The sequence below is a fragment of the Somniosus microcephalus genome, chromosome 25 (assembly GCF_052327205.1).
Source record: "Somniosus microcephalus isolate GS21.2 chromosome 25, FLI_Smic_1.0, whole genome shotgun sequence".
Taxonomy (NCBI): Eukaryota; Metazoa; Chordata; class Chondrichthyes; order Squaliformes; family Somniosidae; genus Somniosus; species Somniosus microcephalus.
In genome coordinates this window covers 43,754,600-43,782,447 of record NC_141011.1, presented here as the reverse complement: position 1 = coordinate 43,782,447, position 27,848 = coordinate 43,754,600, and the positions used below count along the sequence as shown (strand labels likewise).

General features: G+C 45.4%; 1 protein-coding gene across 1 annotated transcript in view; it reads right to left on the bottom strand.

Annotated features, from left to right (window-relative positions):
* Positions 1-27,848, bottom strand: part of mmel1 (membrane metalloendopeptidase like 1) — a 59,611-nt gene that overhangs the window by 5,481 nt on the left and 26,282 nt on the right. The window contains exons 6-20 of the mRNA XM_085967286.1: positions 26,576-26,671; positions 25,149-25,267; positions 24,150-24,215; positions 22,555-22,689; positions 20,093-20,182; positions 19,400-19,536; positions 16,907-17,000; positions 8,577-8,705; positions 7,599-7,697; positions 6,750-6,833; positions 6,153-6,256; positions 4,779-4,837; positions 3,673-3,792; positions 2,093-2,226; positions 153-218 (exon numbers count right to left, since the gene is read on the bottom strand). Coding sequence (XP_085823412.1) covers positions 153-218; positions 2,093-2,226; positions 3,673-3,792; positions 4,779-4,837; positions 6,153-6,256; positions 6,750-6,833; positions 7,599-7,697; positions 8,577-8,705; positions 16,907-17,000; positions 19,400-19,536; positions 20,093-20,182; positions 22,555-22,689; positions 24,150-24,215; positions 25,149-25,267; positions 26,576-26,671 — 1,532 coding nt within the window. The remainder of the gene's footprint in view (positions 1-152; positions 219-2,092; positions 2,227-3,672; positions 3,793-4,778; positions 4,838-6,152; positions 6,257-6,749; positions 6,834-7,598; positions 7,698-8,576; positions 8,706-16,906; positions 17,001-19,399; positions 19,537-20,092; positions 20,183-22,554; positions 22,690-24,149; positions 24,216-25,148; positions 25,268-26,575; positions 26,672-27,848) is intronic.

Genomic DNA, 27,848 nt, shown 5'->3' with positions numbered 1-27,848 from the left:
GGCATTCACAGGAGATCATGGGCATGTAACCTATGATTTTTCCGTCCATTATTTCTACTGGCAGGGATCACTCCTATGGGGTTTTTTTTTCCCTCTGTAGAACATCACTGACTTGTGAATCTGAAGTACGCTGGCACGTTTCAGTGCCGTACCTTGTACGCCTGTCTGACACCTCCATTGTCTGCGATATTTTCACCCAAAGTACTGATCCCGCTCACCTGTGTCAAAAGAAATTCCAGAACAAAGTGAAACATTACACGACAGACACAGGAGAACAAACTGTGACTGGCAGCTGGGGGGAAAGAAAAGGATGAGATATCTCGAATTCTGTCTTCAATTATATTGTCTCAGGGACATGCACAGCATCGCTCTCCAGATCAGGGAACTGACAGGAGTGAGATTTATGATCAAAGAGAGTGAGACTTGTGAATCTAAAAATGACCGATGTCAATAATAGAGGACAAGCACTTCACGTTTGCATGACATTCCTCCGGCTAATACTTTTAATGGAGGTACTAACCCGTTTAAAATAAATGGGTTATCTTCATTAAAATGGCAGACATGGGAATGTAATCTGAACACAACAAGCATCGCCTGATCCCTATGGGCAGACTGTAATTTCTAGCCGGTTTGTTTTTGCTTGTTCTGGGGCTGTGGGTAAGGCCAGCATTTATTGCCCATCTCCCGCTGCCCTGAGAAGGAGGCGGTGGGCCTTCCTCTTGACCCACTGCACTCCTGGCACTCCTACGATGATGTTAGCTGGTGGATTTGGACCCTAGCCTCTGGAGCTGTGTTTATTTGTAAGGTTACATTTTTAAGACAAAATGAGCAAATCACATTACAAATGAGACTTAGAAAATAAGTGAGGTCTGATGCAGGGCATTCGAAGGGAGAGGGAGTTGGGAGAGGGAGTTGGTGATAGAAGCACAGCCAGTTTCTCTTCCATGTCCCACTCTAAATCAGGCAGGATCATGGCAGAGAATGAGAATTAATTCAGTCAGTGAGGTCTATTCCACAGATTCCCCAACTGGGATTTCCCTCCACCCGCCCTTGCTGGGACCGCCGCTCGCCATCCCTTCCCCATCCATCACATGCATATGGTGGTCCAGGGGGAGGGGAGGGCAAGGCCCATGCCCCGAGTCCTTGGAAGATATTCCCTCATCGACCCCATTAGGTGCAGCCCACCCCGAGACTGCTATGTGGTAGATGGCAGTAAGCCCCATGAAATGGGGACAAATGCCCTGGAGAGAGAGGGTGCCTAGTAGTAACCCATTCCTCTCCTTCCAGTCTGCCCCCAAAACATTTACCTGCTGAAAGCCTCAGTCTTGGCAGAGGCCTTCAGTAAGACACGTTGGCCAATCTTCAGGGCACTTCTGCCTCTTTAAGGTCGATTGCCGCCACCTCTGGTGCCACAGCACCGTAAACATTCCCATTGCATGGGCAAGCTCCCTTCTGGGCACGGGAATCCCGCCAGGGGCTGGCTGTGCATTATGAAGGTCTCCTGGAGGGGAAAAGGGGTTGGGTTGGGGGGGAATCCCCACCAGAACTCCACTTCAAAAGAGGAGGAGCCCAGTAGGTCATATCAGTGAAGCAACATCACGGACATATTCAGGTTTGAATGGAGAATGACCTCAGGATCGGAGACAAAACGCGATCGGATGAAACTCTAAACAGACAAGGTAAAAATAAAAAGACAAAAGGACTTTTTTCTCGAAAAAGATCAAAGGAAAATTATTCACAAAAGTGAGAAAGCCACCTTAGACTGGAGGAGGTGAAAGAAAAGAAAAGCTTGCAAACATATAGTGCCTTTCCCATCCTCAGGATGGCCTAAAGCACTTTACAGCCAATGAATTCCGTTTGTAGCGCAGTCACTGCTGCAATGTAGGGGGGGGCGTAGCAGCCAATTTACGCACAGCATGATCCCACAAACAGCACTGCGATAAATGACCAGTTTGCCTGTTTTCCGGGATGTCTCGCCCCTAACTGACTAACTAGGAGCACTGTCCCCATCTCTCAGCAGTGCAGGAATTCCTCCCCATTTATTTCTCTTTGCTCTCACTGGAGAAAAAATAAAAAGAGCAGGAATACTTACATTCTGTCCTCCAGCTAAATCCCACGTGTAGTTTCCGTACTGATGCACCATGCAACGGGATTGGTCATTGAAATGTGTGGCTGAGAAATTGCTCCACCAGTCATACATGTTGCCATCCTTATCGAAATTTCTTCCTAGAGATTACAAAATGTGATGAAGAAAGGTGTTCTTTTTTATAGAAATGAAAGCCAAATTAAAATGAAGCCACCGCCATTGGCCATAATGGATAGCGCAAATTGGCAGAAATTCTCGTGTCTGCAAATATTGGTCTTCCATGCATGTTACAGCAATGAATTGACCACGCTCGATCAGCTCCCATGGATGGGTCACATTGTCTGCATGCCCGATACGAGACTCCCGAAACAAGCGCTCTACTCGGAGCTCCGACATGGCAAGCGAGCCCCAAGTGGGCAGAGGCTCCCTCAAAGCCTCCTTGAAAAAGTGCCACATCCCCACCGACACCTGGGAATCCCTGGCCCAAGACCGTACAAAGTGGAGGAGAAACATCCGGGAAGGCGCCGAACACCTCGAGTCTCTACGCCAGGAGAAAGCGGAAGCCAAGCGCAAACAGCGGAAGGAGCGCACGTCAACCCAAGCACCCCACCCACCCGTCCCTTCAACCACCGTCTGCCCCACCTGTGATAGAGACTGTATGTCCCGCATTGGACTCATCAGTCACCTGAGAACTCAGTTTTAATGTGGAAGCAAGTCATCCTCGGTTCCGAGGGACTGCCTAAGAAGAAGAACAGCAATGCCCTAGGCACAACAATGAAAACCAACACAAATCTAATAACAAAGGAAACATTATGTAATTTTATTCACCAATCGAAAAACAAAATGCAAATGACAAAAGATGCCATGGATGACTCGATGGAGGTTTTGTCCTATGGAAGGTCTGTTGGATAATCGAGATGGTGGATAATAGTGTGGTCCTAAAGGATATTTAGCACTAGATTCAAATGATTACATAATGTCAGTGCAGCAGGGTAGGAGGCATTACAAATGAAGAATTCTTCTTCTGTTCCCATTGGTTCTCTACTTTCACATTAAATGGGGTGATTTTCCAGTGGGCAGAAACATAGGAGCAGGAGTCGGCCATTCGGCCCTTCGAGCCTGCTCCGCCATTCAATATGATCATGGCTGATCCTCTATCTCAATACCATATTCCTGCTCTCTCCCCATGCCTTGACCGTCAGCTGCACGCATCAGGAAATTGTAGGGCAATGCATTAGCCATTTCCTGGTCCGTAGGGCGGTCAGTAGGCAAGGTGCCCACTGGGGGTGCACATTCAGAAAATCAACCCACTTAAATCAGGACAATGCAGACCGCACCTCTCAACCTGCAACCTATCGAAAGGTCGGTGGGAAAGAGGTCAGCCCCAAGGGCAGGAGTGCGGTTCTCTGTAAATCAGCTGATTTTGGAAGCTTGGGAGTCAGGCTGGCAAACTGTTTTTTTTTTTAAAACTCTTTAATGTCAGGACAAGAGATGCAATGAAGCAACATGGAAAAGTAGCTGAGTGGCACATCAGTGATGTCTTTGCACCCACATCACAGTCAGATAACCATTCCATTCATGCCCACCATTGTCATCAAATCCATGTGTTATCTCATGGCCGATCACCATGCCAATTCCTCCAAAGTTCAGCGCTTGAAGCTGGTGTTTACCGAAGAACGGGGGCTGCAGAATCCCAGCTGGAAATACTGCAAAACAACAAACAACCTGCTCAGGTATAAACGATCCAAAACTTGGAATATACATTCCCGAGAAGTGGTTTTGTGATTATACAAGACATACTAGAAATGGTATGAAAGAAAGAAGGTAAGATAAGAAATGAAAGGTGAAATACTGTAAAAATTAAAAAGAAAATCCAATTCAGTTTGTGCCTAATGCTGGAGCGGTTTCGATAGAGTAAATAGGGAGAAACTGTTTCCTGTGCCTGAATGGATTGGCCCAAGGAGCACCCGATATTGGGCTTTGAGCTGGCAAGCTGCGGACACCCAAGAGGCGACCCCAGGCAGCTCGGCGACGATGAGGAATGGTAGATCGGGCCGCTGCAAAGTCAAAGTCAGAGGGGGTCGATTGGGAAGTGACTGGGTCAGGAGGGTAGCAGTTGCCGATGATCAGGATTGGGGGGGGGGGTGGAAGTGGGGGCTGCCAGCGCCCCACGTGCTTTGAATGTGGGGTTGGCTCTACAAATCATTGGTTGTGGTATTGCAACGGGGGCTTCAAACAGGTGTTGGGCCCCTTATTGGCATGTACAAGAGGGCCTAATGCTTGTTTCAGGCCTGGGCCCTGGACGCCCGTAATGAGCGTGCGCTTGCTGTCCGCCATATTGGAGACTTAGGAGGCCGTTTAGTGCCCGAAAAATGGGCACAGTGCGGCCGAATTTCTAGACCAGTCTTCCAACAGAGGTTGCTGGATATTGATCAGGAGCAGAGACCCTAGCTGATTTACCCCTTCATAGCACTTGGGGGAGTAGAGGCCAATTGTAGTGCCTCCCACTACCAACCTGTTTGAGATCAGTTAAGTAAAGCACACAGTGAGTAGTGATCTTGAGACCTTCCTTGTCTACATGGCTCTGCTATTCATTGCTTTAAACAACTTAACAATGAGGGGAACCTTAAACATCTATTTTCACAGTACAACCAATGTTGATTTTATGACAATGTGTATAATTACGACATACCTATCTGATTTCGATTAGGTGAATAAAAAGCATTTACAATTGCAGCTCCAATAATCCATCTGAAATAAAGCAGATAAAAGGTGCTGAGGTCAGAAATGTTTGCTGGGTTTTACAATTCCTGCATATTTTACTTGCCTTTATATTGTTAAAAAGTCACCCCCATAAAGATTGCAAGTGAACATGGTTCAAAGTGGCAAGATCTTGGCCTTGGGCTCCCAGTGGGGAGCTGTGGTAGTGAGCAGTGCAGGTCAGTGAACCGGAGTTACAACGGTGTAACCCTACCTCTGACCCACGTTCCCTACAATCGTGACTCCCTGACCGCAAGGCGGTTTTACCCTCAAGTCTTTTAAATAATAGAAGGAGCTGATGGTATAGAGGCAAGTAGGTTTTTCGACTTCAATGGAGTTCACAAGACGTGAGGATCATAGATTCAAGCCAGGAAACTCCAGCCCCACATGAAGTTTCACTAGGAATTTCTTTTCTCAGTGATTGTGATGTGTGGAATGGCCGTCCAGAGTCCATCACCGAGCTGCTTCAAAACAAAGTTGAATGATTATTTGGCATGAAGTGGAATGAAAGTTATAGGAATAAATTTAGGCTCAGATGATTATATAGTTCTGGAACACTGTTATGCTATTCTGTACATGGCAGGAATATGCAGAGGAAGTTTTACGAGGCAAAAATTGCCTTTCTCAAGAGTTGGATTGAGTTGGTTGGAGACCATGACAGCGCAGTTGTGCAAAGCACATTGGAGAGATTGAGCTTAATGTGTCGAATGGCCTATTCCATTCTTGTGTATAGTTGCATAATAATGCTCAATACCTTCACCAAGACTCAAAAAGAGGTGCTATTAGCTGTAATGCATGGCAAGATTCCTTTATCCCACTTCAATTTTCTCCTGAAGGTGCTCAGTCCTCCCATGGTCGGGGCTGTCCTCCAGGACCTTCCCAGAAATCTGCCTTTCAAAGAACAACAGCAACAACAACTTGTATTTATATAGCACCTTTAACGTAGTAAAATGTCCCAAGGCACTTCACAGGGGTGTCATAAAACAAAACTTGACACTGAGCCACACAAGGAGAAATTAGGGAGAAAAGCTTGTCAAAGAGGTAGGTTTTAAGAAGCGTCTTAAAGGAGGAAAGAGAGGTAGAGGCCAAGAGGTTTAGGGAGGAAATTCCAGAGCTTAGGGCCTAGACAGCTAAAGGCATGGCCGCCAATGGTGGAGCAAAGGAAACCAGGGATGCGCAAGAGGCCAGAATTGGCGGGGCGCAGAGATCTCAGAGAGTTGTAGGGCTGGAGGAGGTTTTAGAGATAGGGAGGGGCGATTCAATGGAGGGTTTTGAACACAAGGGCTGCTATGCGTTAGATACTTACACATCTTGATCGACTTGCTCCCGTAGTTTCCTCAGACTTTTCTGTGCTCCTGCCTTCAGATTTTCAAGGACGTTTTCAAAGTATTTGTTTTCACTGAAGTTTAGCTGGATAAAGTACAACACAGTTTGTGACTTCTGTTAAGGTGTCCATTATGGTGAACTCTGATGTGTTTGACAGAGACAATTCAGTTGGCATCAGTGAAGTATGAGGACAGTGCTAGTGCTTGGTAATCCACTCTGGATTATCACTCCATACAGTTGGAACAATTATTAATCCGTAAGTGTTGATGTATTCATGCATAAACTGCATGAAATACGCTGGCACTTGGTGGTTGCTCGAACACCTATTGTCAGCAATGAGGTAAGGAAAGGGTTAAAAATAGGGATAAATCTTTTCTTGTGACACTGTAGTATGTATATTATGAAAGATAATGGATATATTGGAATGGTTACAAGGCGATGATCTCACCTCTTTGTTCAGATAATGGTTACAAGCTGCCTGAGTTATTGACATTACCTGAAATCACTTATTGAGATTACTATCTTGTTAGCAAGATTATGTCCATTGTAGATCCATCCTATAATCTATTGTACTCACATGTGCGTATTCCTGATCCAGCCTGGGATTGCTGTCTTCCAGTATGTAGTCTGGGTATCCAATTTGCTCTTTTATTGCCAGCGCCTTTGAGATATACAAGTAGAAAGAGATACTCAGAATAATTAGCAAGGGTCTGGGGCTAGATTTATTTGCCCATTCCCTCTCCCCCCCATCGACCCCCCCCCCACCCACACGTGCTGATTTTGCTATGGTTTGCGGCAGAAGATTAGGACAGTACAATTGGCCTCAGCACCTTGGACCAGGCTTCCCAATGCTGATCACTATCCAGTGGCTCCTGTTGGAAAGGGTATGGAGATTGGGCGAAGACAGGATCCGGCTGTGATACCCTCCATTCGAGAATAGCCCCACACCTCTCACTATTTCAGGTCCTGAGTGGCTATAGAATTGAAGCTCACCAAGAGTCAATGCCTTCAAGAGCAGAGGGGCGAAATAAAAGGAAAGCAGGATCACCCTGGTTGATATTTCCGCCCCCCCCCCACCTCCCCGATAGGGGTGTTCAGGCCAATTGTTACAACCCAACTGCTACCCTACTTGATATAAGCTACCACAACCCTCCTGGCCTGTGTGACCCAGTACCACCCTGGGTGGCACATCTACTAAATGTGCCATGATAGGGACCTCAGGATTAGGAGTTTTCCATGAGAATAAATGTCAATGATAAATTGGAATCATTGAGGCTGCACCATCCTGGGATCCAGCCTGAATTTATTCGTTGTTTCACTGAACGGAAACTCCCTACAGATTTATACCATACACCCTCCCCTTCAATAACTTTTAGCTATCGTAGGAAGTTAAAGGCATGTACAACGTGTCAATAATAGAGCTGACCTTTCCCTGTGCTTTCTGCTTAGAAGCTGCATCCATCCACTCCAGCTCATCCAATGTTTCAATAAACACTTCTCGGATTTTATCAATTAAATCCTTTACCTGAAAAGGGAAACGTGTTCAATGGAAGACACCAACAATAGGATAACAAAATCCCTGGGATGCTAATTATCTCATCAAACAGCTGTATAAATGTCAGCCGTGGCTCAGATGGTAGCACTCCCAGCTCTGGGTCAGAAGGTTGTGGGTTCAAGTCCCACTCCAGAGGCTTGAACACAAAATCCAGGCAGACACTCCAGTGCCAGTACTGAGGGAGTGCTGCACTGTTGGAGGTGCCATCCTTTCACTGAGATGTTAAACCGAGGCCCCATCTGCCCTCTCAGGTGGATGTAAAATATCCAATGGCACTATTCAAAGAAGAGCAGGAGAGTTCTCCCGGTGTTCTGGCCAATATTTATCCCTTAACCAACATCACTAAAACAGATCATCTGGTCGTCATCTCCATAGCTGTTAGTGGGACCTTGCTGTGCGCAAATTGGCTGTGGCGTTTCCTACATTACAACAGTGACTACACTTCAAAAAGTACTTCATTGGCTGTAAAGCGCTTTGAGATGTCCTGAAAGGCACTATATTAAATGTAACTATTTCTTTCCAAAAACAGACGAACTGATCATTCATCTGATGGATGTGAGACATTGCTGGCATCGAATAGTTGCTGCATTGGTCTACAGAACGAGTCATTGCACATCACTGTGTGCAGCAATTTGAAGATAAAGATAACTTGGGAGTCATCCATGCCACAGCTGCTATTCTCAGTGGTGTTTTGTGCTGTCAGAACATATACCAATTAAAATGGGACAGTTGAGAAGTTTGACACAGGTTGCAGCATTCTTGAGAGAGGCACTTGAGCAGGCTGTTGGTTGAGATTGTGGTCCTCGACAAAAAAGCCTAATGACTGACACCGATCTACATGCTACGTACCATTCTTTTACTCTCGCCAGCAAATGCCTCCCTTACGTAAAGGGCACCCACTGCATTTTCCATGTTGCTGTTGATGTAGCTGGCACATTCTCGCCAACGAGCTTCTTCCACAGTGGTACCATACAGTGCCTGTGGTAATGAAGGTTCATTATAGGTTAGTAATAAGAATATAACAGTTATGGTCACAAAAATTGATCACTGCACTTCGAGGTGTGAAGTGGTTTGAAATGATTCAATGTGATAAACTGCTGCATAAACATAAACGCGTGCATTAGACACTCGCTCTTATCCAGCTTAGTTATTACGATTTATGACTCGTAACAATTGTAACTCTGAAATGCAAGTGCCATTCTTGTGTATGTAAGGAGATCATTTGGTAGTGTGCTTGCTTTTGGGTCAGAAAGCTATGGGTACAGAGCCTGCACAAGCATTTGAGAGCGTTATATAGGGGGTCACTCCAGTGAAGTACTGGGAGTGTGTGCTGCATTAGAAACATAGGCACATAGAAAAATAGGAGCAGGAGTAGGCCATTCGGCCCTTCGATTATCAGAGATGCCTTCTTATAGATGAGGTGTTAAACAAGGGCCCTATTGAGGAGGCTGTCAAAGATCCCATGTTGCTATTTGAAGAAGATTCTCCCAGTGTCCTGGCCTTCCTTAACAAATACCCCTGAACAAGTGTGAGCTGATGATGCATCCCTGTGAAATGATCCTGGTGCAGACTGGGTGGTATGTTTATTTATTTAACAGCGTTTTGAGATATTTCAGTACGATAAAGGTGCAATTATTATAGCCCAGGAATGTTTGTTGTTGAGATCAGTCAACGAAGGCCTTCAGATGATGTTCCTCTTTCCATTATTTTAATGTAGTCACTGTGCTGTTTATCTAAAATGATTGAAACCTCCACTAAAATAGTGGAAAGAGAAATGTCACACAATTGCATTAAACTAGTGATATGACCAATGTAATCCCCAACCTGGTTACGATGAGTCTCCACCCTTACTGCAAACCTGTTTGACCTGTAAGGGGTAGATCTTCAGTTCTCCCTTACAGGGCAAATGATGGGTTGTGACCAGGGTTAGCACTAAGGCCAGGTACTCCCCAAGTTGGGAGTTTCCACTCCTGTCCTTGGATGGAGACCCAGTGCATCATTAGCAGTCAGTACACCAAGGAAGATGAGGTGTACTGGCCTCCACAAGAGCTCATGTGGGCATGACCATTGGGGTTCACACCTGGCAAACGACCCAGACCCCTGAAGAGGCCATATTATTAAAGAATTCCTGGATTGGCCTCCTTGCTTGGGGTCAATTGGAGCTTGGGGTCAATTGGAGTGGTGGCAGAGACAGGGCTGGAGACTAACCACCCCCGCGACCGTCACATATTCCACACATGCAGATGGGCCTGTAAACTTCATCCATGCAGATGAAGTGCCCTCTTGCAAATTCTGGCAGAGGTTAGAGTTGGAGGGCACTGTTAGGATCACAGTCCATAAAATTTCAGGGCCATTTATTATTACTAGTAAATTGCCTGTGGTGTTGCCTGTGGTCCAATGATGAATATAAGGTTCTTTTTTTTAATATACAAGGTAACGGCAGAGTTGGAAATAAGGGCCTAGAAATTGGGTTCTGGTCTTGCCAGGGCTGTAGCGCCAGAAAGTTTGCGCCAGCGGTAATGCGGCAGCGCGCGATGAAAATTCGGGTGCGCCGGGCCCAGACGGCGGCGGGCGCTAAAACCCTCCTTTAGCGCCTCAAAACGGGCGTGAACTTGGGTTTCCCAGCGCTAATCCCCCGCTGCGGCACCCGATGCGGTGCGGCAGGCGGGGGAACTGCAGGCCTCCTCCTCCTGTTAAGGAGGAGCTGCCTGCAGCCGACAACTGTCCGGCGGATTGACCCGACATCTGAGCCCGGCACCTCGGGGAAGTGCCGGGCTCGCATGAGACACTGATCAGGGCCGCGGGGGGGGAATGCAGAAGTCCGGGAAGGGAGGTGCGGGCAGGCAGCCGCCGGGAATGCGGCCGGCCGCCGCTCCACCTTTATGCGCCGGCGCACACTGGGGAAAGACTCTGTTGCCAGAGTCTTAGTTGCGCCTGCCACGGGCGAGGCGGGCGCAACTGAATTTCGGCTTGGGGCCGGGTTACCACGGCAACCGGGACGCTGCGCACACCGATGACGTCATCGGTGCCGGCGCAGCGCTACCGGTGCAACGCCGATTTAGGGCCTCAGGGAATTTCTCAACTGGCCATAACTCCGGCGCTAGGCCCTCTAGCGCCTCAAATGCGGCGCTAAGCCTACCGAATTTCTAGGCCAAGGTTTCTGCATCTTTCTCCACAGAACTACCTAGTGGCCAGGGGCTGCAACTACACGGTGATGGTTGACGTAGCAAAACTAAATAGGAAATGTTGACATAGCAATTTACAATGGCAAATGTGGACACAAAAGCCAAATCAAAAATCTTAACAAGAAGTAATAAGCCAGAATTTGCTGGAGTGGGGCATCTCGCGGTGTGCCCCACGAGTTGGGGGGCATCTCGCGGTGTGCCCCACGAGTTGGGGGGCATCTCGCGGTGTGCCCCACGAGTTGGGGGGCATCTCGCGGTGTGCCCCACGAGTTGGGGGGCATCTCGCGGTGTGCCCCACGAGTTGGGGGGCATCTTGCGGTGTGCCCCATGAGTTGGGGGGCATCTCGTGGTGTGCCCCACGAGTTGGATTTTTATCCTCACCTTTCAGCTCGAAAAACTTTTTGCACCACAAATTGCTGGAAGTGCGAGCTGGTAACGAGGGCAACGGGGCATCTGGGGCCAACAGTCTACCTCCTTAACCAATGAAATTTAAGGATCGAGAAAGAAACAGAGCAATGACAAGAAGGAAAGCGGGTGAATTCGAGTCAAGTTAGACACAGATGGAGAAATAAAGAGAGGGAAAGGAAGATTGGAGTGAGAGAGGGAAAAGAGACAGGCAGGAAAAGAAATTTAAAAAATTACATTAAAAATTTTTTAAACACCACGAGGCTCCACAGTTTGAATTGTCCCCTTTCTGGGCCTCCAAGGTTAAGTGACATGTCAGGAACATAAAGCTGGTCATTAAAAGAGTCCTTGGGTTCTAAATACCAGCCCTAGCTTTGTGGCGGGTCTAATTCATTTTAGCAGCGCAACAAAACAATTTCTCGAAACTCACGGGGGAAGGTTGAGGGGGAGCTACGGTTCTCGCGAGGCTAACGGCAAATCATCCAGCAATTTGTGGCGATTTGCAACTTGGTTGTTTTTTTTTTACACATTAATAACAGCGTGTGCATTAAACTCGCCGTTATTTGCCTAGCTAATTCTGGGCCAATGTTTGTGGACAGGAAGTACACCTCTTGCGCCAGATTTCTAATAATATTATACTAGTGTCTCTGGTCATGTAAATAAGCAACGCATAATGGAGCTTAAGTTATTTGGCTACAGGTTTTACAATGCCCTTTTGTATCCTTACAGATATTGTGATTGAAGTCATAAAGTCTAAAAATCTGATGAGGCTGCAGGGTGCCTTTTACAGACACAAGAAATACACTTGTAAAAACCTTCAGAGTTATAACAACTTGTTAAAAGGCAGAAAGCCTGGTAACTAACTGGATAAGGCCGAGTGTCTGATTCTAAGAACAGCTTTTACTGTTGTGTTCTGACAAATGATTGTACCTGAAATGTTAACTTGTCTTCTATCTTTACAGATGCTGGCTGATCTGTTGCATATTTCTGGGCTTGTTACAATCTTTACTGTGTTACTGAGGGATTCTAATTAATCAAGAACTGCGCCTCAGTAAAGTGCTTTGGTGCAGCATGGTTTGGCTGAGAAACTGACCTGCACTGAAAGTTATTTCTTGGTCTTTGGATTGATTCTATAAAAGGAAATGAGAAGATTTAACCTGCTTCCTGTGCATTAGTGACACAGTAAACATAGCAGGAAGATTCCCTCTGGTCACTGTTTCGAATGAAATGGTAAGTGTGTTCTTTTAATGACAAATTCAGTCATTCTGCACTCCCAGCACACAGCTTCCTGGACAGGGGATAGGGCTGTAACACTAGAAATAGGGATCAGAGGTCGCCCCCCTGCTATGCTTCTGATATTGCTATCAACGTCCTGGGAGTTGCTATTGACCAGAAACTCAACTGGACCTACCACATAAATGCCATGGCTACTAGCGTGGGTCAGAGGTCAGAGGCTGGCTATTCTCAAAGCCTCTCCATCACCTACAAGGCACAAGTCAGGAGTGTGGTGGAATACTCTCCACTTGCCCGGATGGGTGTAGCTGCAACAACACTCAAGAAGCTCAACACCATCCAGGACAAATCAGCAGCCCATCCACCACCGTAAACATCCACATCTACTCCCTCCACCACCGTTGCACCGTGGCTGCAGTGTGTACCATCTACAGGATGCACTGCAGCAACTCGCCAAGGCTTCTTTGACAGCACCTCCCAAACCCGCGACTTCCACTACCTTGAAGAACAAGGGCAGTAGGTGCATGAGAACACCATCACTTTCAAGTACCCCACCAAGTCACACACCATTCCAACTTGGACATATATCGTCGTTCCTTCATCATCGCTGGGCCAAAATACTGGAACGCCCTGCCTAACAGAATTGTTGGGAGTACCTTCACCACATGGACTGCAGCGGTTCAAGGAGGCTCACCACCACCTTAAGGGCAAATAGAGATGGGCAATAAATGCTGGCTTTGCTAGTGATGCCCATATAGAAACATAGGACAGGAGTACACCATTTAGCCCCTCGAGCCTGTTCCGCCGCCATTCAGTGAGATTATGGCTGATCTGTGATCCCACTCCATTTATCACAAGAATTATTTTTTTTACTTTAAATTTAGTGACGAGCGGAAGTTATCTACCAAAGAATCCTTAAAGCTGAAATCTTTTACAAACCAACTACACAGCATCACTCAGGCAGAAGCATGTTGATGTCCAGGAAGGTGGGGAGCTGGCTCTGGTGGTCAGTCAGCAGTGATGACGTTAACTGATGGTAGAAACAGGAGCAACTAATATTGCTGCAGCTGCTGCACTGACAGAACAGTTTTATACTCTTGGGATGTACTTTTCTTTTGCTTCAGGAATGTGACCCAGCATTTTATGATCCAATTAACAATTTAAGTGGGCAAGAGAGGCTTTTTAAAAGGCACTGATGCAGAGATGATGAGGGGCCCACCTCACCAATTGCCTCTTCCTTCTAGTTTACGATAATCTGCATATGGATTTATGCCCATGCCTTCTTTCGTTGAGGAAGCTAGGTGAAGGGGCAAGGCCCATAGTCCAAGATACCCCAAGGATGAAGGCAGGAGGAGAGAAGTCAAGAAACCTTTTTAAAAGGAGCTTTTAATCAGCAGTGCTCTCATATTACAGATACTGAGCACCAATCTCCGGGGGGCACTGAAACTCACGCCTTTGCTAATTTCGGTGATGAAGTAGCTGTGGATAATAAGAGTGGAGTTTGTGGAGATTGAGCAAATTGATCTGTTTTGAGCACGTCTGGGAAGAAGAGACAACACAAGTTGACTGTGGAAATCCCTAAATCCCTGTAGTGTACCTCAACTTTCAGAAGCAATTTGACAAAATTCTACCCGAAAGGCTCTCAGTTAAACTCAACACTATAAGGATTCAGGGTATACCTTGGGAATGGACACGGTAATCTGCTGGAGTAGAAAAGAATGAATGCTAAAGGCGTTATAGGAAATATTACTGAGTGGGGTGCCCCAGTGCTTAGTTGGGACCACTACTGTTTCTAATTTACATAAATGACTTGGATTCAGAAACTCAATTCAAAATGGTCAATTTGTAGATGACTAGGAGGGGCCAGTGGAATGGAAGGAGGCAACTCAAACTACAGAATGAGCTGGATAAAATACGCAAGTGAGCAGAGCAATGGCAGATGAAATTTAATGCAAACAAGCACATAGGAAGAAAAAAAAGAACTGCTTTACAAATGGCGTTGCAACAGCCAAGAAGGACCAAGGTAACCTTGCAGACTCAACACTAAACATGTCGAACCCGTGCAGAGCATCAAATAGAATGTCAAACCACATAGCCAAGACATTCAAATGCAAGTCAGAGATGGTAATGATGGAACTGTACAGTCCTCTGGTCAGATCATACCTCGAGATACCGTGTCCAATTCTAGTCACTGGGCACATTCGTGCTCTAAAAGCAGGGCAGGGAGGAACGACAAGGCTGAGCCTTCATATCAAAGGTTGTGAGGAAAGAGTGGACTTTTCAGCCTGGAAAGGAGGCGCAGAGGAGGTGATCCTATCGAGGTACGGTAATGTAGCGGTTATGGCATGGTGACTGGTGACTAGGCCAGGTGTGTGCTATGTACACTTGAGTTTGCACCCCTCTGTATTGAGAAAGTAGAGGTGGGGGCTATGCTGTGGGGGGAGCAGTGATTGATTTAAAAATCAATGTTCCCCATCCCACCCCCCATAACAGCATCCAATGACTCCAAAGATCACAAAGGTGGGTACAGAAGTACAGTCAATTGAAACATAGGTCGGGGGTGGAGGGGGGTGGTGGGAAAGGGAGAAGGAGCAGAGATGGACAACAAATAGCAAGACAGAGGGAAGCTGCTCAGCAGGCAGATAAACCAAGTGTCATGAAAGAGGAGGAAAGCCAGAACGAGGAAGTAAGTCCTTCACCTATTACAAGAGGTCTTAGTTTGCAGAATGTATTAAGTATGGGGGAGGGGAGGGGGCGGTTGGTGTGGAGTGAAAACACATGTTATTAGATTACATTTAAAAGTTGAACATTCTACAGGATTAAAACTAATACAATATTTTGACTCACAGGAAATGTCCTAATTATTATAAAACAGCTGAACTATAACAGATGGCACATTTATAAGGGAGTGGTCGCCTCTGTTTTAAATTGCTTTTACTGTGACAGAATGCTCTAGAAATTACTCTACATTAGTTGCTCTCTTGTGGCATTGCTCATGCACAAAAATTCAAAAGGAAAATTCTGCCTCTTCTTTCTGTACCATCTCTCTGCTTTTCTCCCACTCGCTGCATCTTTCTGTTCCCCTGTTCCTGTGTCTCTGTTTGACTTCCACTCTTTCTACAGCAGTCACATACTTTTGCTCATTGTCAGGACTGATTCTGTTGCCCTGCTCTTTTTGTCTCACTCTTTCGATAGGTTCCTCCTCCCCTCGTTCTCATTCTCCCCTCCGTAGGTCTGACACTCTTTCTGCATCTCTCTCACACATTTTCTTTCTCTAGGGTTTTATTTTCTCTGACAGCATATTGGTCAATTGGTTTGACAACATTTCCTAGTGTGCTACTTTAAACAGGTTAACAAATGTGTTAAAATATATATTTTTTTATGCGGCAGGTTGTTGCATGCGGACTGCTTTGCCACAGGGATTGGTTGAGGCAGAGACCATTGCATCTTTTAAAGGGAGAATTGGATAAATATTTGAGGAAGAGGAAAATATGGACAGAGGTTGGGACAGTGGGATAAATTCTGGATTGCTATAAAGAGGCAGTACAGTCATAACAACAGAAAATGCTGGAAGCACTCAGCAGGCCAGGCAGCGTCCGTGGAGAGAGAAACAGAGTTAACGTTTCAGGTCTGGGACCCTTCATCAGAATTTTGCTATTGTATTTTGCTATTGTAGCCAGTACAGTCATGTTGGGCCAAATGACTGCCTTCTGTGCCGTATACATCTATGTATTTATGGAATTTTAAATAAATCAATTAACCCATTACCAGAGGAATGAAACCATTAAGTGTCTCTCATTCTGTATTTACCTCACTCTGTATGCCTCACACACTTCATCTCTGTATGTCTTTCTCTTTCTGTGTATACATCTCTTTTTCTCCTCATCTCTCATAAGGACCAGGATCCAAGCTTGACCTCCTGAAAGCTACAGAGGTGTTCTAATATCTCTCTGGATGAGAAGCATTGGCCCTCCTGTCAGTTCCTCAAACTCACTTTATAAGAGTCTAACTAACACAAGAGCACTTGTGGCCTCGGAGGAAGTGGGGGGACAGGCTCTGTGATCCAGCAAAGATTAGTGGGGTAAAGTACTCGAGAGATTGGAAGGTTAGGAACCGAGGTTGGGAGAGAGCAGAAATCTTAGCAAAATTTGAACCCATTACTTTCTTACAAGTTCTAAACAGTATACTTGAAATTCGTGTATAAGATGCACATGGTTATCACATACATCTTTTGCAATTATGATCAGGACTTGTAAGAATGAATTTTTTTTTTTTTTTTAAATGCAGCGAGTGTCGTACTGACAATGAATAACTCAGTCGAGCAAAACCTAATGAATGTTTTGAAATGTTCCGTACCTTTCGGTAGTTGGCTCGGGTGTCTTTAAAACGTCTACTTAAGTTGCTAACACGATCTATAACCAGCCGCCAAGCCAGGTAGTTCTGAAGAGTGCTAAAAATGAGAGAGAGTTAAAGCCGTGAGATTCAGTTGTAGATGTCCAATAATATAGACAAGGCACAGAAGCTGGCTGTTAAAATGCCACTCTGTTTACCTTTTTCCAGGCATCGTCTAGCTTTATGAGGAGAGGTTAAGGAAATTGGGCCTTGGGAAAAGAGACAGTTATCCAAACCTCTGTAGGGGTTTCGGTAATACTGCTCCAGAAAAAATGTGCACGCTGATAAATGGTTCAATAACCAGGGAGGCTTCATTGAAAATCTATGGGTCAGCAGGGAGTTCAGGCAAGACTACTTCGTACAAGTGGACTGTTAATGCCCTGTGTGATGTTAATGACAGACATGATAACATGTTTGCATGAAGTTCCTCTGTCTACTATTTTATCAAAGGTGCCAATTCACTAAACTGGTCCAAAGAGGCTCCATTCACCTTTATGGGGATTGAAACTTTTTGGGATTGATTTGGAGCCACCCAACCTCCAAGCCTTCTCTACAGACTGAGTATGCAGCATATCCCATGGTTCTTGACTGGGGCAGGTAGCGCATCATACAGATAACACTTGGTCCATGTGATCTCCTGGACCAGTTTCCATCGCCGGAGGGAATCAGACAGGAATTTTCCAGAGTATTTTTCCCCTTATTGGCCCGATTTAATTTTTTCCTTCTCTCAAGAGATTACATGGCTACAGGATGGAGGAATGAAGTGTCCAGTCATGATGCTCTGGCCATCGTGGTGTGGGGGCAGGCTTGATGGACCAGCTGGTCTTATCCTGCCCATCAATTTGTATGTTTGTATGTAAACAAGCCAAAATAGTGGATAATGGAATTTCATACACACATAATCCATTTGCAGTGTGGCATCAACCCAAAACGCTATTGTCATCACAAAAACCAAGCAAATGGTCTAAATAGGTTCAAGTAACAACTAGGTGAGGGAAGGGGAGGGGGAAATTTCCTTTTGTGTTAATAACTTTATAAACATTATGTGAAGATCTCCTCTGACTGCATTTGTTAATTAGCTTAAATAACAATGGCAATCTTTCCGCTGTGTTTACAGTGTCCCTAACACATAGTAGCCAGAGGAAACCTTGTCCATGAATTCTGAGGAGATTGGGGCCAATGTTCCCTCTAATTTATTTTTCCGTGCATGGTCCCTTTAACTGGCCCATTCAAATTTCCATGCATGTGCGGTTTCTTCCGTGTAAAAGCCGGTGAACAGCCTAGGCGGGACCTCCAGACCGCCGTGCAGCTTAGTGGGAACATCAGTTGGGGGGATACAGTAAGAAGACACGAAGGTAGGGGTTAAGCTCACTGAAAAAGTGGATGGCTTGCTGAGTCAAAAATCTCTGAAATTTGCTAAGTTCCACTTGAATGTCTATCACTGAAGTAACGTATTACATGATGAGTATAAACATAATATAATTCCTATAAATTTAAATACCATTATGAATTTGAATCCTGCTGATCACATACATCTGATATTGTATAAAGCTTGACCAACACTACGTATGCAGTTGTGATGCTGAGCGTGTGATTTGAACATTATGAGTTGTAAACTTGACAGAAAAATAAAAGGGTCGGGATTTTCAAACCTTTCTGCATGGGTGACCCCCTGAAAATATTGAGACACTCCCCATGAACCCCACTGTATTAACATTAGTTAGGCAGTGACACCAGCCACAGCATAAAACCTTTTTTATTAGTGTATAAGCAATGGAAATAATGTGGTCGTGACAAATACACAAAAAAGATGGAGGACAACATTTTTGTGACACCGGCCTTGAAATTGCATGTGGGGTGGGAGAAGGCTGGGCCGGTCTCCCACCCCGATGCCAGCGGGAGGGCGGTGGTCGGTGTTTCCAACGGGCAGCTGCCGAAGATGCGCCGGAAGTGGCTCTCCCGCCAGCCCTGACCGCGGGCAAGTGAGCTTCCCTCTTGCTGACCCTGTGAACTCCGGTGGAGTCGGCACTGGTGGATATCATCGGCACTATCATCATCGGGTGTGATTCCACCGTGATCGCGACTGAAGAAATTTCACAGCCACCGTGCCCAACTCCAGACGAACGGAAACCTGACAACTTCGAAGAGCCAGTGGGATTCCCTTGTGGTCCAGGGGCCGTAGCTTCTGATCAACATACTCCCTCAGCTTGGTCTGAAAATACTACACTCTTTGTTAAACCACGGTTTCGTCTGCTGCACAATGGACACCCACCATTTTGAATCGCCTTCTCTCCAAAGCCATTTTGATGATGTCCATTAAGGGGAGAGACATGTGTGTTCATTTCAGTGGAGTTTTGGGCATGTCCACCAGCATGGGATCTTTCCCAACTCCTAAAAAAAAAAACGGAGCATGCAGCACAACCCAATATAGAACTCTTTAGGATCTGATGATTTTACCTCTTGGAGTATTTGGGGAGGATATACTTAAGTTTCTGAAGATATTCAGTGCCATAGACCACAACTTCTTCTTCTGGATGGACTTCAATGTCTACGCTAGACATGACCCCTTGAATGAACTGTGTCCAGTTAAATCCCTGAGGCACAAACATGAAATCAATGAACTTAAGCAATTAACCCTAATCCGTATGTTCAGTAATCCCAGAGAGGAGACCGGATATTAAAATGATACAAACTGGATTCAGGTACCAATAGGTGTATTTGGAAGAAGCTGTACAGAGGCCGCAGCACTAAGCAATGCAAGTATGAGTTAAGCTACTCAATATTCTTAGTAAAAGCCAAAAATCCTCACTCTGACAGTCAAAAGAGGCAGAGATAACAGGGAAGTATATAACACCCAAAGGTGTAATGATTAACACTCAACCCATGATGGAGAGGGTACCAGCGTATTGAAGCGTACAATGAATCATATCTATATAGAGAGCTATCTGGTACTTCGAGTATACAGACAGGTGATAGACATACAAGGAGGGCCTACAAAGGAACCAATATGAACACTACTGACAATTCTGGAACTGGACAGTGAGGGAATCATTACATTCTCCTCAGCATTAGCCAAGATATCACACCTAACATCGAACGTACAGTGTGTACCTACAGAAAGCAATGAGCAACAAAAAGAAAATTACTCACATTGAGGTCAAACTTCACTTGAAGCTGAGAAAGTGTCATTTTGTTGTAGAGCTGGGTAATGTCGTGCCTTTCCTCTGGTGGTGCAGTAGCCTATGGAGAGAGGAACAGCTTACTTAATAGTCTGTGGAGGTAGCAACAGTTGTATCCAAATGTATAGACACGTAGTGGCAGGTTTCACAATCTCATGCTCCCAGTGGGGAGTTGTGCTTGAAGGGAGCATGGGTCGGAGGATTGGAGCTCCAATATTATAGCTTCCTCAGAGTGTCTCCCTGCTGGGAGTGCAAGAATCTGGCAATTCACCCTATGGGGACACCCTTAGGCAGCTCAGTAGAGGTCTTTAAAATTATGAAGGGAATTGATAGGGTAGACATAAAGAAGACATTTCCACTTGTTTGATTTACCACATGGAGTAATTGAGGTGAATAGCACAGATGCATTTAAGGGAAAGAAAGACTTGCATTTCTATAGCGCCTTTCACGACTACCAGACGTCTCAAAGCGCTTTACAGTCAATGAAGTACTTTTGAAGTGTAGTCACTGTTGTAATGTGGGAAACGCCGCAGCCAATTTGTGCACAGCAAGCTCCCACAAACAGCAATGTGATAATGACCAGATAATTTGCTTTAGTGATGTTGGTTGAGGGATAAATATTGGCCAGGACACCAGGGATAACTCCCCTGCTCTTCTTCGAAATAGTGCCGTGGGATCTTTTACGTCCAAAGCAGAGCAGACGTCTCATCCGAAAGATGGCACCTCCAACAGTGCAGCACTCCCTCAGCACTGCACTGGAGTGTCAGCCTAGCTTTATGTGCTCAAGTCCCTGGAGTGGGACTTGAACCTTCTGACTCAGAGGCGAGTGTGCTACCCACTGAGCCACAGCTGACACTAGATAAGTACATGAGGGAGAAAGGAATAGAAGAATATGCTGCTAGGGAAAGATGAAGCTCGTGTGAAGAATAAACACCGGCACAGACCAGTTGGGCCGAATGGCCTGTTTCTGTGCTGTAATTTCTATGTAATTCTAGTAGTGCTGCCCCACCCTTGCCTAGCTCCACTGGGTCCCTGTGGAGAGTGACTTCTACATCCGCATACTTGCTCTCAAATCTTGATACGCTTGAGGGAAATCCTCAGTCACCTGTTCCAACCCCGACCCACACCATTCATTACTCTTACTCTCAATTGTTGCTCAATCCCATCACTGGAAGGTGAGCTTTCATCACTAGGCCCCTGCCCTCTCTTCCTGTACCATTTCTCTTAACTACCTCCAAAAGCCTTCTTTTCTGATTGTACCTCACGTCTCCCAACACCACCGCCCCACCTCCCCTTCCAGCTCAGACAATTTCTACCTCTTTGCCTGAGGGAGAAAGGAATAGAAGGATATGAATAGAAAAAAAATATCAGCCAGGTTTCTTGCTCCTGATCACGATCCGTGACCTTCCTCAGGTGAGGCCTGAGTTGGGCTCAACTAGGACGTCCTCAAGTAGCCTGCTGACATTCACTGGCTAGGCTTGGCCATGGGGAATGGGGAATTGTTACTGGGTTACTGCTGCCTGTGGGACTGTCCCTCCACCAAGAGAGGACACCTTCAGGAGAGGAGGGGGAAAAAGAAAAATGAGAGAAAATACAGCAACAGTTTGACCTCTAAATCTACAGACGTGCTAGTAGTTTTATTTATCAATTTACAAATATAGTATAGCCAGTTTATTTCTGAGGCTATGTAAAGTGGGAGGATACCTCACAGCATGATGCAGCTGGTCTGCCCAAACCTCCACACCTCATTAATCAATCAAAATATGAAACTTGACCGTCTGACCATTTGAATCTTATTCAAATATTTATGATACATTTAAACACATAATTTAACTGTCTAATTAATCGGTCACTAAAATATTTGTGAATGCTGCTGCAGCGATTTAATTGCATAAACAATAGGAAAATAATTTAGCAGTATGAGTGCATATTGATGACACAGAAACGGTCTCCGACAGTTCAATGTTTTGTAAAGACGAATTGCACCTCATAACCCCGTTATACATATCCTTCCTTATTTTTCAATGAATCCACTATGTTTTGTGATCGATCCATTCCATGCTTTGCTGCTCGAGACCGCGTGTTCAGGATTTTGAGCCTTTGGCTTGGTGGTTGCATTCCTGCCTCTGGAGTGAGAAGGCGGAGGATTTGAGCCCAACTCCAGACAGCCGTGGAGATGACTGGAGGCCCCGTTTAATGTGGGGAGAGAATTCAGCAGGGTAAGCGGCAGATTCACTGCGACTCGCCGACACGTGGTCTTAGGGCAGAACACAACGCAGGGATGAACATGTGTTCCGGGAGAGCGTGAGCTAGGACCACACGCCCAATGAGGCTGGTGCAACGTACTTCAATTCTTAAGTGCAATAGTGTGCTGTGCCTTCTGTTCACCACACTGCCTCCATGGAAAGAATACAGAATCATTCAAATACCTACATTTGCCATTTCTGTTTCAAGCTCCAGGACTTTTGCCATCTCTTCTTCAACAAAGGTGTCATTTTTTGTCAAGTTTCTGTCTTCTCTGATCATCTTAGCAATTACAATCATAAACTGCAAGTAGGCTTCACGCACCTTCAATAAGAGTAACACCATTAAATTCAGTAAATACATGAGATGCAAGCATAGAAGTCTTTACATTTTTACACCCTTCCCAAGCCATTACACTGCGGGGTAAAATGCTCTCTTGCACACCCAGCACAAAGCTTTGTGGGCTGGCAATGGATTTATCTTTTATTTGTTCTTGGGATGTGAGCAATACTGGCAGGGCAGTGGCACAACGTGCTACAGAGGGGTTTGAACTCCTAACCTCTGGGTTACTGATCTAGTACCAGAAGCACTGGGCTACTGTAACCAGCATACTGGGAAATTAGGCACATGTCCAATATTCAACCCCACATTAACCACAACAACTAATCATACGGCCACAAATCAGATGTGTTCCTGACTTCCAGCATGTGCTGCCAGCATGTTTAGTTCTGTGCCAAGAGCATTAAACATGAAAATTTACCTTTTTACATCAGCTATCAAACTGAAAAGGATAGAGGTGAATGAGCGTTTTGTTATCAACCGAACAATGTAAGTGAAATGCCAAGGAAGAGTCTTCCCTTCCCAAGATCTACAGGCTTATAAAACCCCAGCTCATCATCTAATGACCGTGCCTTAACCAATCATCTCTGCTGCTCTTGCCAATTCCTCTGCTCTCCCGCACGATGGGCCTTGGCTCGACACCTGCGTTTTTTCAATAAGATAGAAGGCCATCATCAACTCACTGTAGGTCCCACAAACTATAAAATGAACAGACTGCTTTTCAATTACGATACACTAACGGGCGCTCCCCACCGAGAGTGGTGCTTGCAGACGGGGCATCTTGGGAAATCACGCAGCCCACTATTTCCTGTCCATTAATTTTAGGCTGCATATTGTGACATCACTATTTAGGCCAGAATGGAGATGATTGGGTAATTCCCCCATCAATTACACCTGGAGACCGCACTGCTGTAAGTGACTGGGATTGTTTTTACGCACATCATTTGTACAATGTAACTATCCTCCACTCACTGCATTTTGCTGGTAAAATAGCCCTGCTTTTTTTTTTTGAATCACGAGACTTTGCTGCAGTTTCGATCACGAGTCTTGTTTGCTGTAGTTTGTAGAGACTCTTTTTAAATAGACTCTGTTTGCTGAGTAAATCAACTTTGTTTGGTGTAAACGAGACTGTTTGACGCAAGTCCCGACCCGCCTCCAACTCATTGGCTGACACAGTGGTGTCAATAGACACTGTTAATTTTGATGGTTAGAAAATAATGTTGGTGATTTCCTGCGATAGGTCTTCTGCGAGCACCAGCATCAGCCCATTTTTAAAAAAGGTTAAAAGGCAACTGCATGGTCTCCCTTCAAACAAAACAGTAATAAGATGGCCTTAAAGTGAGGAACAGGGGCAATGGGAAGTTCATGAAATGAAAGGAACTAGATAGTAGATTGTACCAGGAAGAATCCATGACATTTTCTGCATAGTCAGTTTCAGTGCTCACCCTCTTGTAGTTTCCATCTCTGAAGTAATAATCTCTGGAAGGCATCCCCAGGCTGGGCTGATCAACCTGCAAGAGTGACAGGCGGCGCATTAAGCCAAAGGTACAAGAGCTGAACACTTGTCTCTCAATTTCTCCAGTGTAAATTGTAAGTGAATCTCCAGCCATTCATATTAATGGTTGGACATTTGTTGGGAGTGCATTCCTGGCTTTCTAATCGATGATGTTAGGGAGGCTCCCAGCTGGCAGCACAGACTCGTAAAATGACAGACTATAACCCTCGAGTGCGATCAGCAATCTGACTGCATTGGGCATTGAAGGCAATTGGGAGGGTTTCAAACCCATCTTCCAGATTGCAGTATAACTCTGGTCTCCCGTAGTTCGGGTGTTAGACTGGTGAATTCCCAATCCTCTATCTCATCAAAACATTGAAAATACATGATTCCTGTCTACCTAAAATGCTTGAAAAAGTCTTGCAGTGCATGCAAAAAATTCCAATATAGACTCCTGGTGGCCGACATTCCCCATCAGAAACACAAGGTCAAAAAATAACCCGCCATGGATCAGGTAGCCTTGTTGAAATTCACATATTCAAGAAATTGTCACAAGTTCAAACACAGACAGATATTTGAAGTTTCTATGACCAACTGATGAAGGAAACTAGGTGCATCAAGTGTCAATCATTTGGAGTGACAGTCACTCAATTTTGGCTTAAAAAATATTAAGTTGCTTTGTTGGAAGTATCTGCACATTAGATACAGTGTAATCACTAAACATTTATATGTCATTGCAAAGAAAGGCTTTAAATGATTTTTTTTTTTTTGGTACTACATGCCCTTAATCCTAAAGTGGTAAATTAATGGTACCCATGTATGCAAAGTGAGAATTCCTGACATGCCAGTGTCATTCCACAATGTCACAGAGACTACCTCCCCACCCAGGCAACTAAAGAGTGTCCAAAGCAATGACAAAGTGTAAATGAATGGATAGCATTTTACTTACATAGATGATGTGTCTACTTGAGTCCCGGTCATCAGTCCAAACAAACATGTCCATAAGAACTCTCTTACTGTAATCGGCATTGAGCTGTGGTAGGATAGTCTCCAAACTCCAATCAGGCTCTGGAGAAACAGATCGAAAACAGCATCTGTAAATTTGGCAGAAAATTTTAAACAGTACAGAATGCATGGTGGACTTCGCCAGAATCCAACTTCACCCTACTGGGCATGAATCAGGAGAGCAAAAGTCACGGGCACACCTTCCTACGTAGCATTGGTTTTAGTAGCAAGGGTATCACAGGGCACAAGGGTGGCAAGTCTGGACAATAGAAAAGTCATTCTGGTGACATCGATGGCAAACAGTAACAACAACTTGCACTTTGAATGTCATAAAACGTCCCAAGGCACCTCACAGGAGTGTTAACAAACAAAATTCGACTCCAAGCTACATCAGGAGATATTAAAACAGGGGACCAAAAGCTTCATCAGAGAGGTAGGTTTTTATGGTTTGTCGTAAGGTTGAGGAAGTAGCAGTGACCATGCTGAATAACGAAGATTGCTATAAAAGGGACCCGACAATCCACCTGTGCTAGCAGACAGGGCCTTAGTTTAATAGCTCGTCTGAAAGACGGCACCTTTAACAGTGCAGCGTTCCCTCTGTACTGCAGTGATGAGTAAGCCTAGACTGTGCTCAAATCTCTGGAGTGAGGCTTGAACCCACAGTCTTCTGACTCTCAGGCAAGCGTGCTACCACAGAGCCAAGACTAACACACAAGGATACATAATGACAATGGTAATGATACATAGGGGAATAACAAACAATAACAGCACAGATAGAGGGAATGGCGACTCAACTGAATGGTCTGTTGAAAGGGCCATGCCTTTAATGAATTAAAAAGTCATTAATCAGTGCCTGGCAACTTAACCTCACCCCACTCCCTGGCATCTCTGCTGAAGATGATATCTCTGTATCCTCCTCCTCTTCCATATATTGTTGCTGCACTTTTTCGAAGTCCAGGGGTAGACCTATGCTATATACACAGCGTTTACTTAGCCAACGTGTCCTTGGGGTGGATTGCAAGGCCCTCTCTAAACATCAAATGTGTTAGTTCAATATCCCGGAGGTCGCTCCAGTGAGGTATGGCGTTGTCCTTTTGGTCAGATGGCCCCACATGTACAGCCTATTGTACCGAGCACATTACAAAAGCGAGAGAGAGAGAAAAACCTTGCATCTTGGGGCGCGCAGTTCCCTGCAAATGTCCCTCCCTGCTGGGAGAGCTGGATTTCTGATTCACCCTATTAATCACTCATGCAGTAATGTGAGAAACAGATAATTCCAGGCTCATAAGAGCCTCAATTCTTCAGAATTGTTAAAGAGAAGTCAGTTTATCACTACCAAGGTTAGAGACTTATTCTAAAACTGTCGCATACCTTTCGTGACATCCCAGTTAAATGTGGCAACTGGCCATTCTCCGATTGCGTCCAATAGATTTAACAGTGGCTCAGAGTCCCGTTCCCCTATTAAACCTGCAATACAAAAAAAGACTTGCATTTATATAGCGCCTTTCACGACCTCAGGACGTCCCAAAGCGCTTTACAGCCAATGAAGTACTTTTGAAATGTAGTCAGTCATTGTCGTAATGCCGGAATACACAAACAAGCAAGGAAAAAAGATGGGGAGTGTTTCTTTCAATCACATTGTTACCCCTTCTGATTAATATTTTATTAAGGGTTTGGCACCTCCATTCACATGTGAGTGCAAAAGAAAAGGCTGAAGCGTTTACAACTACCTTCAGCCAGAAGTGCTGAGTGGATGATCCATACTGGCCTCCTCCTGAGGTCCCCACCATCACAGAAGCCAGTCTTCAGCCAATTCAATTCACTCTACGTGATATCAAGAAATGGCTGAGCGCACTGGATACAGCAAAGGCTATGGGCCCTGACAACATCCCAACTGTCGTGCTGAAGACTTGTGCTCCAGAACTAGCCGCGCCTGTAGCAAAGTTGTTCCACTACAGCTACAACACTGGCATCTATCCGACAATGTGGAAAACTGCCCAGGTATGTCCTGTCCACAAAAAGCAGGACAAATCCAATCCGGCCAATTACCGCCCCATCTCAATCATCAGCAAAGTGATGGAAGGTATTATCGACAGTGCTATCAAGCGGCACTTACTCACCAAAAACCTGCTCACTGATGCCTAGATTGGGTTCCACCAAGACCACTCGGCTCCCGACCTCATTACAGCCTTGGTCCAAACATGGACAAAGGAGATGAATTCCAGAGGTGAGAGTGACTGCCCTTGACATCAAGGCAACATTTGACCGAGTCTGGCATCAAGGAGCCCTAGTAAAACTGAAGTCAATGGGAATCGGGGGGGGAAACTCTCCACTGGCTGGAGTCATACCTAGCACAAAGGAAGATGGTTGTGGTGGTTGAAGGTCAATCATCACAGCCCCAGGACATCACTGCAGGAGTTCCTCAGGGCAGTGTCCTAGGCGCAACCATCTTCAGCTGCTTCATCAATGACCTTCCCTCCAACATAAGCTCAGAAATGCGGACGTTTGCTGATGACTGCACAGTGTTCAGTGCCATTCACAACTCCTCAGATAATGAAGCAGTCCATGCCCGCATGCAACAAGACCTGGACAGCGTTCAGGCTTGGGCTGATATGTGGCAGGTAACATTCGCACCACACAAGTG